At 46.4% G+C, this 13,771-nt stretch overlaps 1 protein-coding gene across 1 annotated transcript in view; it reads right to left on the bottom strand.

The window, feature by feature from the left end:
- Window positions 1-5,321: 5,321 nt before the first annotated feature.
- Window positions 5,322-13,771, bottom strand: part of KNSTRN (kinetochore localized astrin (SPAG5) binding protein) — a 10,048-nt gene continuing 1,598 nt past the window's right edge. Inside the window, exons 3-9 of the mRNA XM_040620408.1 lie at window positions 12,104-12,233; window positions 11,293-11,340; window positions 9,848-9,953; window positions 9,561-9,654; window positions 7,845-7,906; window positions 6,994-7,068; window positions 5,322-6,084 (exon numbers count right to left, since the gene is read on the bottom strand). Of these exons, the coding sequence (XP_040476342.1) occupies window positions 5,953-6,084; window positions 6,994-7,068; window positions 7,845-7,906; window positions 9,561-9,654; window positions 9,848-9,953; window positions 11,293-11,340; window positions 12,104-12,233 (647 nt within the window). The 3' untranslated portion in view covers window positions 5,322-5,952. The remainder of the gene's footprint in view (window positions 6,085-6,993; window positions 7,069-7,844; window positions 7,907-9,560; window positions 9,655-9,847; window positions 9,954-11,292; window positions 11,341-12,103; window positions 12,234-13,771) is intronic.

Genomic DNA, 13,771 nt, shown 5'->3' with positions numbered 1-13,771 from the left:
TTTTTTTTTTTTTTTTTTAAGATTTTATTTATTTATTTGACAGAGAGAGAGACAGCCAGCGAGAGAGGGAACACAAGCAGGGGGAGTGGGAGAGGAAGAAGCAGGCTCATAGCAGAAGAGCCTGATGTGGGGCTCGATCCCAGATCGCCGGGATCACGCCCTGAGCCAAAGGCAGACGCTTAACCGCTGTGCCACCCAGGCGCCCCAGAAATTGTTAAAGCCAATCTGGGATCTCTAGGATTGGGCAAGTAGCGCTGGCTCTGATGTGCACATTGTTAGAAGCCAGTAAAATTTGCTCTATTATGTAACAGGGCTTAGTGATTCTGGAGTTTTATGCGGAAGACTGACTGTCTTCCAAATTATTTAATGTACAAGGAGAACATCAGAACTTTTTAAAAATAGGGTTGTGGTGTGGGCGGGTGTGAAGATACAGAAAAGGAAGAGTAGTGTGTTACGAGTATTAAAAAGAAGGCCACAGAGCCATAGGGGAGCCACTTAAGGCTCTGAATCAGTAAACCAAGACTTTACTACCTAACTGTAGTTTCACCGCCCCAGAAATGTAACCTCTAATCACTCAACATGGGAATTTCCTATCAGCACTGGGAAATTTATTGATATACACCGGCCTTGTGTTCCACTTTAGACCTTGCCTGAAACAATCAGTTCTTTGCTCATAATTCCCTTTTTCTGTTTCTTTGCCACCTTTAAAAACCTTTCCTTTTCTGCACCTCCTTGGAGCTCCCCTCTACTTGCTAGGTGGGATGCTGCCTGATTCATGAATTGATTAATAAAGCCAATTAGGTCTTCAGATTTACTCTATTGAGTTTTGTTTTTTAATGAGGAATAAAGGAGATTTCATACTTGGTGACAATGATTTGTTTCTTACAGCACCCCATTAGTCCATGGTCTGAAACACAGCTAAGACAAAAGCCAGGCTTTGTGAGCTTGTCCAGACTAAAATGCTTTGTCACCCCACTGCTTCACATATGATGGGTCTCCCCTAAGTGGAGAAAAGGCTTCCCCTCTAAACCCCAAATAGAGGTTCTCCTTCTAGCCCCCAAGCAGGGTCTTGGCCCCTACCTCACCCTGTTTTCAAGAGCCACAGCTCAGCCAAAGGGGTAAGAATGTCTCTCCGCAAGACTTCAGGCCACCAACACAAGGAGAGCCAAGATTCCAGACTTCAAGCAGGTAGTTAATAGTGTCTTCAGCAACTCTGAAAGTCAAAACAAAGACTGAAAAAGTCCAACAGATTTGCCCACAGGCGAGTCATTGGTGACCTTAGTGAAAACTGTTTTGGTAGAGTAATAAGACAAGAAGCCAGATTACCCATAGGTAAAATAAGAAATCACAACGGAAATTAGAAAATATTTTGAATGGAAGGATAATGAAAATATGACAAACGAAAACCAGTGGGATGCAGCTATCTGGCCCTTAGAGATATAAAGATGTTAAAAAGAAATAACAGGTCCCAAGTGGAGTCACTTTTGCTAAGCCCTTTAATAGAAGGGAATTTATAATTTTAAGGCATATACGGAGAAGAGAAAAATTGAAATTATTCCTATTTGAAAGCAGAAAAAGAACAGTAATTAAAACCCCATATATGAAGGGAAATGAATATGAATAGAATTATGAAATAGTGATGTACAACAGAGAAAAATCAACATAAAATTGATAAACCACTAACAAGACTGATCAAGAAAAAAGAGTAATTGCCAATTACTGATACCAAAAATGAAAAAGAAGACAGCTTTCGGATCCTGTAGATACAAAAAAGACAAGAGGATATTTTGAGCAATTTATGCCAATACATTTTACACTGATGCGGTGGGCAAATCCACTTATATGTAGTTCAAGAAAAGACAATACCCATAGATTGTGATTTTCTGTTGGAAGAGCGCTCCTTTCTGGAGGGGAGCAGTAATTTATTGACGTGTACATTTAAGGTTAGTATACTTCGTGAAGCCTCAGTATATTTTCTTTAAAAAGTACAATATACATAACATAAAATTTGCCATTTTGACCATATTTTAGTGTATAATTTGGTGGCATTAAGTATATGCACAATGCTGTGTCATCATCACAACTTTATCCATTTTCAGAAATTTTTCATCCTGCCAAACAAACTGTGTACCCATCAGACCATAACCCCCTGCCCTTCCCCCTCCCAACCCCTGGTAACCTCTAGTCTGCTCTCCGTCTCTGTGAAGGAGAGTACCTCAGGGACTCAGGGACTTTAGGGTATCTCCTGTAATTGTCTTTGTCTTTAAGCCAGGTTGAAAGGGGAAGAGGACAGACGGTGAAAACTCAGAAATTTGCCTGGAGGTGGGGGCAGTGCATGTGACTTTGATCTTGGGGTTGTGAGTTTAAGCCCCACGTTGGGTGTAGAGATTACTTAAAAATAAAAATCTTAAAAAAAAACAAAAACAAAGAGGGGTGCCTGGGTGGCTCAGTTGGTTAAGCATCAGACTCTTGATTTTGGCTCAGGTCATGATCTCAGGGTCATGGAATTGAGCCCTGCCTCGGGCTCTGAGGGGAGGCTGCTGGAGATTCCAACCCCCCTCCCCAGCCCACTCTCAAATAAATCTTAAAAAAGTAATCTTTTGAGCTTTTACAAGATGTTAAAAAGGATAACACCATAAAAACTGTTGATTCCCCAGGTGCCTGAGTGGCTCAACCTTCGGATCAGGTCATGATCCCAGGGTCCTGGGATGGAGCGCCATGTTGGCTCCCTGCTCAGTGAGGAGTCTGTTTTTCCCTCTTCTTCTGACCCTACCCCTGCCTGTGCTCTAGCTCTCTAATGAATAAATAACCTTTAAAACCAACAAAAAACCTGTTCATACACTGGAGCACTTTCTTTCTTGTTAAAGGTCATGTTTACCCAGGCAGCTGTCCTAACAAAACTCCTTACTTTTATTTTTTAACAGAGACAGTGGGGGATGGGGGAGGCACAGATGAGGAGGGTGAGGGACAAGCAGATTGCGCTGAGCCCGAGGCGGGACTTGATCCCACAACCTGAGATCATGATCTGAGTGGAAACCAAGAGTTGGCAGCTTAACCTACTGGGCCACCCAGACACCCCTCCTCCTTACTTTTAGAGATTCTAAAAAGTTCGTTCACTTTGTGTTGACAATTTCATTAGTGAATGATTGTCATTATTTAAAAATGAAATAAAAATATTTTTTCCAAATACCTACTAAGTTGTTGGATCTAACCTCTTAAAATAAAACCATCGATACTTCTTTGGGTGTCAGAAACATTACTAAGACTCTAGGGGCATCATGAACTGAGAAAGTTTGGAAACCTCTGGCCTAGATGATAAAAATCCACACTTCTTAGCCTGGCATTCAAGGATCTTCAAGACTTCTACTAACACCAAGTACCTCCCATCCCCACTAACTTCCTGGCTCAAATCTTTCTCCGATATTTGCTTGTTGTTTGGCCTTGGGGACACCAACCTAACATCTCTGAGCCTATTTCCCTGGCTGTAAAAAGAGGTAATCGTGCTTACCTTGTGGTGGTCATGAGGATTACCTGAGAAGTGCAGCAGGGAGTTCTGTGTATAGGCACCGTGTAGGACACAGTACCAGTGCTCAATTACGTGTCAGACATAATCCTCTCTCACCTCGAACCTCTGAACAAGCCCGGTCTCCCAGCTCACTTCCCCAAGGTTCATCTGGATACCCCTTTAGCTTTCTTTCTTTCAGCATTGCATGGTTTTATTTTCTCCCCGGAGGTTCCAATGAGACCCCCCTCCTTGGGGGTATAATTTGTAGAGCAGTTCACAAGACTCAGGGAAGCACTTTATTTTCTAGATGATCAGTTTCACGCACAGGCCGTAACTCCGGAACAGCCAGCAGGAGAGGTGCGGAGGGCGAGGTGTGGGGGACGGAAGTGGAGCTGCCCTGACCTGAGCTTGCCCGCTCCCCAAACCTCCGCGTGTTCACCGACCCGAAGTTCCTCCGCTTTCTAGCTGGCCTCTCCAAACGTCACTCTTCCTTCAATCTCCAGTCGACCTCCTTCATCGAGCCCTCCCCAACCAAACTAGCCCATGTCGACGTACGAGAGCGCACGACTGTGCCGCACAACGCACTGAGTCAGGTGTTGCTGTTTGTTATTTCACTTATATGTCACCCGCGCGTGTAAGTTTTACCAAACAGATGGCAAGCATCTTTGAGGTTACGAATGCCGTGCTACGTGAGTTTCCCATAGCGCCTGGCAAAGTGGAAGGTACAGGCCTCTGTGTGCTGAGTTTCCATAACATGAGTTCATCCAGGCGCCAAGTTAAGCATCTAGAACACCTCCGCATGTACAAAAGGCAGCTGCAGCAACAGAGGTCGGAGGAAACTGAAGAAAAGGCAAAGGTGCACGGGTGCCAGCTGGTGAGATTGAGAACCGTGAGGTGAAGGCCCCTTGGGAGCCCAGGCTGCCCGCGAGCAGGGTTTCGGCGCTGGGCCAGAGGAGTCACAGGCCTTGAGAGTTACAGTCCTAGGTGTTAACTAGGGAGGCCTGACAAGGAGGGGAGAATCCCACAGCTGAGTTCTCCTCCTCCTTCCAAGAAGCAAGTAGAACTTTTTTGGGGGGAGGGGGACAGAAATGCCAATTACACATGCATTTGGGTAAACAATCTTTTTAAACTATAAACATGCTGAAAAGGGGTAGAAGAAAATATTTAGCCCTTTTCACTGGTGAGAGTTAGGTAACTGAGTTTCCCCCTCATAATTTTTGGGACATCAGCAACTGTGTGGATGTTTGTGTGTGAAGGCAAAGAAATTTAGCCCTGACGTTAGGGTGGGGGTGTTACCTGGCCTGATTGTGCGGTAGCCTCAAGGCTCAAGAGTGGAGGCGGGGGGTGGGGTTGGTGAAGAAATTGGAAGATGCAGAAAAAAAATGGAAGATAGCCAAAGCCAAAGTCTGCCTCGATCAACTAAAAACTGAAATAGAGCTGTGCCTTTGGTGAACCGGCGGGGGGAAGCCCACCACGGACTTCAGCTGACTAAGGATCCGCGGGGCCAGGCCTAGGATTGGCTGTGCAAAGAGCAGTAGGTAACCAGGCTCAGGAATAGAGGGAGGACACAGGCAGCCAGTGACACACAGCTGGGGGACAGAGTCGGGCGCCCGCTGCTAGGAACAGGGGACACCCCCAGAAGACCAGCTACCGCTCCTGGAAGACAACAGGGCTAGCCACGGAGCACTGAAGTGGAAGAGAGATAGTCTGGGTTACACTGGAGTCTTGAACCTGTTCACTGGATCAGGTCAGGAGTATTCAGTGGACAGACTTCAGTTAAAAGGCTTATTTTCATTTCTCAATGTTGTAGTCCGGATAGTCACAGAAATATTTATTTTAAAAGTAGCACTTAATAAAAAAAAAAGCAGAAGTGATTTTGATTAAAAGCTCCAAGGTGTATTATTTCAGGTAGGTGTTATCGCTATCTATACCTTCCCCCCATGTATTAAGCCATTGCAATAACTTTGCGTTAATTTACAGTGAGGTAGAGAGCCCGACCAGGATGAGACCGAATGTGTTCCGGGTTAGAAGGGGACGGCATCGCTTCTCAGTGACGTGTCCTGCGGAGCCTCTGCACTCCCCTGCACCGCTAAGGTTTTCTTCCCACGCATCTGGATGTGACCTTTGGGATCCTCTGGCTGTGGCTGGTTTCGTCTCCTGACTCTAACAGCCTGCCGCTCTGTTGCCTAGAACATTGATCCAAGCTTCCGGGAGGCCCCCTCTCGTCGGCCTGGATTATGTGTGTGTGGGGTTCGGGAGAGCCCGCCAGTCTGAGGGTGGCGCACGCTTGCCTAAAGGAGGAACCGCCATTCTAGCATAGACCATCCTTAATCCTACTGCAGAAGATGTTTCCATTCTGGGGCTGGTGAGTCCTGGAAGGTCCTGGCCAAGAAGCAGATGTCCTAAGTGGCTTCCCCTGAGGGAGCCGTGTGGTCACTTGCTTTTTATCACATTTCCAATAGCTGCTCCATTTCCTCAAGGGTTGCTGTAAAATCATTTACTTGACTGTTACATAATGTCTGCTGTTCTAGGAACCGGGCCCTCTCTTCTTCTTTCATCTTCAACTTTACTTTTAAGGCCTGCATGGAAAGACATTCAAAAAGAAACAAACGATGGGGCGCCTGGGTGGCTCAGTCGTTAAGCGTCTGCCTTCAGCTCAGGGCGTGATCCCAGAGTCCTGGGATCGAGCCCCACATCAGGCTCCTCCGCTATGAGCCTGCGTCTTCCTCTCCCACTCCCCCTGCCTGTGTTCCCTCTCTCACTGGCTGGCTGTCTCTCTGTCGAATAAATAAAATCTTAAAAAAAAAAAAAAAAAAAGAAACAAGCGAACACTCACAAGACTTTGATTCACATGAAAGGCAATACCGTTTCAGGACACCATGCTTCTCGTCCCTCGAAGAAGACCACTCGAATACAGACATGAGATTTTAGATCTGTAGATCTGTGCTGGTTTTAGGAATGGTCTCTCTCTCTCCTACAGACTCCTGTATCTAAACTGGAGCCATGAAATCCTCTCGGATTCGTGTACTGTCCCCTGATTCTTCCAAGCAATCCAGAGCAGTCCAGACTTAAGAATCGGGTTTCCTGTTACACGTTTCCTTGAGATACCAAGTTTCCAAAGCATAGCCCTCACACAGGTCCACCTCTTACATTGAGCAACCTAGCATTTTGCACATTGCCTCAAGCCCTGTAGATGTGAACATTTCTGAGTCTTTGGAACAGAAAATCAGTTGAAAAAAATGGTGAAATCAAGTGAAGTCTTAGAATTGAGTGAATAGTAATGCATCGATGTTGGTTTTTAATTTTGACAAATATACTACGATAATATATGATGTTAATATTAAGGGCATTGAATTCTCTGTATCTTTGCAACTTTTCTATAAATCTATTAATACAAAGCAGTTTATTAAAAAGAAAGAGCCCTCCAGAGCCCCACCCACTGTGGGAGGAAATGGTAATCCTGCCCCAGGGTGATGTGGGCCTCTCACCTGTAACTCCTCCATCTGCTTTTTGGCTGTTTCGTTAAAAAGCTTCAGCTCATCTTGCAAGGTTTCTAACAGCAACTAAGAGGAAAGTACAATGTAGTAACAAAACTTTACTGATATGTGAAAACTTTCTTCATATAAACTAATCTCTTCATATGAAACCAAAGTTGATTAGATGATTGCTAACAACCCTTCCATTCGTTCAGGTGTTTACTGAGCGTCCCCACGTGCTGGGCTCTCTTCTGGGCACCCCTGGAGGAACTCGGTCCACAGGATGGACAGCCCACCCCACTTCCATGTGCTCTATGTTACACAGGCAATACGGACAAAACAGAGTGGCCATCGAAGAGGTGACTACTAGCCTGGGGGTGGCGGAGGAAGGCTTCCATAGCCAGTATTCTATGATTCTAAGATGACAACTGATCTTCCTGGGGAGAGGGCATAGAAGCTCAAAGACTTAATCCCAAACAACTACCTTCTGACTTTGGTGAGGGAACCAAAAAGAAGCCAAATTTAATTCAGGCTGGACCTTTCCATCATACAGTTCTCAGTAAATGGACAAGGGGAGAAATTTGGTAAAGTGAAGAATAGAGAAACCAGAAAGTTCTCTATACAGGTCCATCTTAACATACATCTTAAAGTAGCATATTTTCAACTCAGACTCACATCTGTAAGCACAAAGTTGCCTCCCAAGGAAAATATTCTATTTTAAGTACATATCCACTGCTCTCTTCCACTATCGTGGAAAACAAAGGCTGCTTCCTGGGGTTTGCTGAGCACATGGCAGAGACCTTCTTGGCTGGGCAGAGCCCCATGGTCACTTGGCCCTTACCCACTCACACCCATGCCCTCACCATAGAGTCCGTGTGATCTGCGGTGGATTCTTGCTGTGATGCCAGGGTCTCAGTGCCTAAAACTGATGCAAATGACAAAGTCAGCCTTGTTTAGGGAACCGCACCTACAACGAAAACTAAAAACCCCTCCACGGACAAGTACAGGAATATTCGTGAGGGAAACTTCTCGAAGAGTCTGGTCCCTGACTTTCTCTTGAGTTTTCACTGTGGCAGGGCCACCTACACCTACCCTCAGAGCTTTATTTTACCTCCTTCCTCTCTAGCTTTGGATATGGTTAAAAGTTCATTCTGCTCTCTCCTCAGCTTAGCAGAAAATTTGTCCAAAGGAAATGTATCGGTTGGATTTTGTTTGTTTATAATACAAAAAAGTATTTTTATGCAAAAAATTTTTAAAAAGATTTGTTTATTTAGTTTAGAGAGGAGAGAGAGAGAGGGCATGAGCATGGAGTGAGGTAGGGGCAGGGGGAGCAGGAGAGAGAGAATCTCAAGCGGACTCCCCACTGAGCACAGAGCCCGTCAGAGGACTGGATCCCACGACCCTGAGATCATGACCTGGGCCGAAATCAAGAGTCTGGAGCTTAACTGACTGAACCACCCAGGTGCCCCACAAAAAACTATTTTTCAAAGCTTTTTGGGCTTAAGGAATTATTACTTTCAGTAAAAGTAGTGCATATGCATTATAAATTAAAATCATACAAAAACATATATGGTGACTATAAAGAATAAACCCTAAAATGTACAGGTTGATCAGCAGCATTCAAAGTCAGTGTTCCTGGGGCGCCTGGGTGGCTCAGTTGGTTAAGCATCTGCTTTCGGCTCAGGTCAGGATCCCCGGGTGCTGGGATGTCCAGTGTCAGGCTCCCGGTTCAGCAGGGAGCCTGCTTCTCCCTCTCCCTCTGCCTGCTGCTCTGCCTACTTGTGCTCTCTGTCAAATAAATAAATAAAACCTTAAAAGAAAAAAAAAAAAGAAGAAGTCAGTGTTCCTGAATTCAAAGAAGCCTGGGGCCCTTCACTGGGTATTCTCAGGCTCCTCCTCAACTCGGTTTGAAGCTGTTGTAGAGTCTTTCGGCAAGTCCTCCTTCTACTCCCCTCTTTGCTACAGACTCTGTTTTCTAGCGACAGGGTCAGAACAGAAATCACATTTAACCGTTGTGATTCTCCTGAGGAGCTGGGTTTAGGAGCCCTTGAAACAGTGCCACCTCTGTCTTTTCCCACCTGGGAAAGTTACCATGTTTGCTATCTGCCTTGAAAGAAATAAAATATTTCTGGTCTATTGGCATACTTGCTGGCACCAAATGAATATGGCATGAAAGGGCTCAGATAGGAGATAATCCTCTTGCCACAACCATCTGAAATTCTGCTGGCTAAGTCAACACCGCAAGGGAACAAAGAAAACTTCCTCCAGGGCACCTGGCTGGCTCAGTCCATAGAGCACATGACTCCTGATCTCGGGGTTTGAGTGAGCTTGAGCCCCACGTTGGGTGTAGAGATGACTTAAAAATAAAAAATCTTGAAAGAAAGAAAGAAAAGAGAAGAAAGAAAGGAAAGGAAAGAAAGAAAGAATCGTCCCAATCTGTATTGCTTTGCTAAGCAACCCCGCGCTGAATGGGCCGGCTGATGCCCCGCTGGACTCCTGACACACCGGCCACACTCCCCCCAGGAAGGGGCACGTGCACTGACTCCTCCGAAGGCAACCGTGTACTGTCTTTGTCTTACCTGGGTTGAGGCCCTTGCTCTCTAAAATTGCCAAACAGCTGTCCTGAAACTTCTCCAGCAGCTCCACCTTTTGGGTCAGGTCCTTCAGTTCTCCCTACGGGGCGCCATGCAGACAGATCAGGCGGGTCCCCCTCTGCAGGGTGGTCTTTCCCACCCCTGCTCTGGAGTCTTCTCTACCTCCCCTCAGGCGCCCGGGCATTACAAGCTTCTCCTCCCCCAGGGGCCATCGCTCAGGGGTCCACGCATTACCTGGTGCAGTGCCCACAGAGTTCCGGCGGGTCTCTTACCTGAGTTTCAGTCAGCTTCTGGTGCAGCTGCTTGTTGACGGCCTCTAAGAGCTGGTTCTTATCCTTGAGCTCCTCCTCTGCTTTCTGCTTACTCAATGGTTTGTAGCTGTAATGACAACTGTGCTTAGATGAAGAGGTGGAGGTCTTAAGAAAATGGGCTATCGCACCCTACGAACAGGGGTTCAAATCTCAGCTTCATTATATAGTGGAATGTGACCCTCAGTACGTTACATAACCTCTATGAGGCTTTGTTTCCTCATTTCTAGAATTAGGATAATACCCACGTCTCATAATATTATTATGAAAAATAAAGACAGGGGGGTGCCTGGGTGGCTCAGTCAGTTAAGCATCTGCCTTCGGCTCAGGCCATGATCCCAGGGCCCTGGGATCGAGCCCCGCATGGGGCTCCCTGCTTGGCAGGGAGCCTGCTTCTCCCTCTCCTTCTACTGCTCGCCCTGCTTGTGCTCTCTCACTCTGTCAAATAAATAAATAAAATCTTTAAAAATAAATAAATAAAGAGAATACATGTAGAATTCTTGGCACAGCTACTGACACAGTAAATACTTAATAAATAATAGCCATTACCATCATCACTTCTTTTCAGTGTCTTCAGAGCCCTTCTTGAATTTAAAAATTTTTTTTTATTTTTTAAGTCATCTCCACACCCAAAGTGGGTCTCGAACTTACAACTCCAAGATGAAGAGCTACACGCTCGGGGTGTCTGGGTGGCTCAGTCAGTTAAGTGTCTCTCTCGATTTCGGCTCAGGGTCATGAGATCGAGCCCCATCCATATCGGGGCCCCATGCTCAGTGGGGAGTCGGCTTGAGATTCTCTCCCTCTCCCTGTGCCCCTCCCCAGCTTATGTGCACCGTCTCTAACATAAATAAATCTTAAAAAAAAAAAAAAAAAAGTTGCATGCTCTACCAACTGGGCCAGCCAGGGCCCCTATCTTCAGAACTTTTAAGACATGCCCAAATAATAGATTTAGAATTAGAACCTATTTCTATAAACTTTCCAGCTCGTAGTATTTCTGTCTTCAGAAGCAAAGCATCCAAGCTAGCCTCAGAGAGACGGATCCTTCCCCAGGATTTCTACCGCGGCCATCTCAGTCACTAATGGCAGTGTCCCCTATCCTGGAGGCTCACGCGCCTCTCCCTGCGCTCTAGCTGAGGGTTTGATTGCCAGTCAGCAGCGGTCCTGGCATGGAGCCCAGAAAGCTCTCGTCTGGTTCTCAATGGGAGCACCGCAGATCCTTGCTCTGCCAGTGGTTCTCAAACCTGGCTGTGCCTCATCCCTGAAAATTCCACTCGGATTTCTGCGGTGGCGCCCAGGCTGTCACACACCAAACCAGAATCCACGAACCCACGAGTGATTCTGAGGCACAACCAGGCCTGAGATCCACCACCTTAGAATGGCAGCCAACTTTCGCTTACCCTGATGCTCACCTCTTTCTGACGTTCTTCCTCATGGCAGTGTCTGCAGCTTTTACCTGCCTAGAGAAGCAAAAACAAATCAGGATGTTCGCTGCTCTTATTGTGGGGATCATTTTGCAATATATACAAATATCTAATCGTTACGTTGTGCACCTGAAACTAATATGGTATGTGTTACCATACCTCAGTTAAAAGCAACAACGACAAAGAAATCAGAGACTGGCAGCACTGCTGTTCTGTGCATTGTGAACAAGGCAGAACAAAGAGCCTGGTTTTCTGAGGAAAAAACCAGAGACCACATACAACACAAACAGTCTGAGAAGCTCCGAGGGCCCATGCACTTTTGTTTCAGCCTACAGACTATTGGAAAAGGCTTATGAACAGGGAATGGGCTCCTCTCCTGACCCACCTCAATGGCCCGACAGACCTGTCATGGCTCACAGTGGTGTGGCTGCCTTGAGTCAAGCTGGCTTACGTGGGAACTGAGTAGACGGATACACACACCAGCCTGGGTGGGACTACGCTCACACCAGCAACCTAGGCTCACAAGCAGCCCCACCCACCCCCACCACCACTTAGACCTGGCGTTTGGCCACCGTACTGCTGTTTGCACACTCAGAGCAAGTGGTGAGAGAGCAAAGTACCTCTTATCCTAACCCCTGGGCCTCTTCAGAACTGCTCGACACAGAGGGTTCTGACACACCACTGCTCCGGGCCACTGACCCTGGCTGCCTGTGCTCTCAAAACCCCTATTTTCTAAATCTTGATACTGAGCAATTTCTAGCAAGATGTTCTCATTGGATACCAATGATCTGACTCTCACCCATTCTCTCGTCTTGGTTTAGTGATTTTTGTAACATCATTCTCTGAACCTCCTGAATGAAGTCTGGAAACATCCACTTCTTTGCACTTGACGGGTAATAGGCTCTTAGAAGTGGCTCGAGTTTGTGTGTCTGCAAAGGAAGACAAGCGGGTGAAACCTCAAGCATCACGTGACCCAACAGCAGCAACGCTGTTAACAGCTCCGTTCTAGGCTGTCAGAACCCTGTATTTTCATCCTGGCCCATCTCAATTTGCGAAGACTAATTCAGAAGAATACGACTTCTAGACTAACTGGGGATGGAAACCAAAATCCTTTGAAGGTGACAGTGCAATGTATTTGAAGACAGCCAAAAGCCTGATGATACAGCAAACCGAAGGGCCCGAGGGTTCCAGTGTGAACGTGGATGTCGATGCAAGCAAAGAGCTAAATGAGAGGCGGTGTGGCGGTCAGCAGAGCAGTCCTCTGGAGCCTTCTTCCAGAACCGGTGGAACCTTCCAGAAGCTGGAGCCTTCTTCCAGAACCGGTGGAACCCAACCATCTTGCAAAGCTCCTCCGCCCTCTGCCCACTCCCCCAAGGCTACACTCAAGCTGCTGTGAGGTTCTCTTTTAACCGTTGCATAGTTGTTTTTATCTATTTATTCATTATTATTTATTTTCTAAAGTAGGCTCCATGCCCTACGTGGGGCTTGAACTCACAGCCTGAGCTCAAGAGTCACATGCTTTACCAAATGAGCCAGCCAGGTGTCCCAGGTCTCTGTCTGAAGTAAAAGGTAACCTTGGGGGAACATATTTACCTCCTCTTTCAAGTATTAGTAAGTTATACACAGTAACAAATGTACCCCCCCCCAAAAAGGTGTTAATAATAAATTGATCAAAATTAACACTCCTCATTGACTGGAATCAGTTCTAATAATCTGTACTTGCTAGAGCCTAAGGACTGCATTGTAGGAAAAACTTAGCAGGATTTAACAAAGACTGTCTCCTTGAAAAGAGAGATGCGGGGGGCACCTGGGTGGCTCAGTCGTTAAGCCTCTGCCTTCGGCTCAGGGCGTGATCCCAGGGTCCTGGGATCGAGCCCCATATCGGGCTCCTCCACTGGGAGCCTGCTTCTTCCTCTCCCACTCCCCCTGCTTGTGTTCCCTCTCTCTCTGGCTGTCTCTCTCTCTGTCAAATAAATAAATAAATCTTAAATAAAAAAAAAGAAAGAAAGAAAAGAGAGATGCGGGGCATCTGGGTGACTCAGTCAGGGTCTCAGGATCAAGCCCCCGTCTCTGCTCAGCAGGGGGTCTGCTTCTCCCTCCCTCCCTCACTCCCTCCCTCCCTCCCTCTCAAATAAATAAATACTTAAAAAAAAAAAAAATGAGAGCCACTACGGAGGGGAATTGGATGGCTGGTCGAGGAAGGGAAAGAGACTTGTTCTTCACTGCATAATGTTTTCTAACTTTGGATTCTTTTTTACATGTGTATGTTACGGAGTCAAAAAACCTAGGAGATAGCCTTAAAATATTAAACTATTGAGATGATATAGGATTGTAAAGCTGGGCCAGGGATAGAAAGCTGAGGTAAAAACTTCCAACTTGGCTCGGGAGAGCCAGCCACTCTCCACTCAACAAGAGGGCACTGGTCTCCAAGCCAAAGGCAGTGCAAGGGGCAGTGCCCCCCCCCCCC

The sequence above is a fragment of the Ursus maritimus genome, unplaced genomic scaffold (genome assembly GCF_017311325.1).
Source record: "Ursus maritimus isolate PB19 unplaced genomic scaffold, ASM1731132v1 scaffold_35, whole genome shotgun sequence".
In the NCBI taxonomy this organism is placed as follows: Eukaryota; Metazoa; Chordata; class Mammalia; order Carnivora; family Ursidae; genus Ursus; species Ursus maritimus.
Note: the sequence above shows the minus strand (reverse complement) of the source record. Positions and strands in the feature narration are given on the sequence as shown.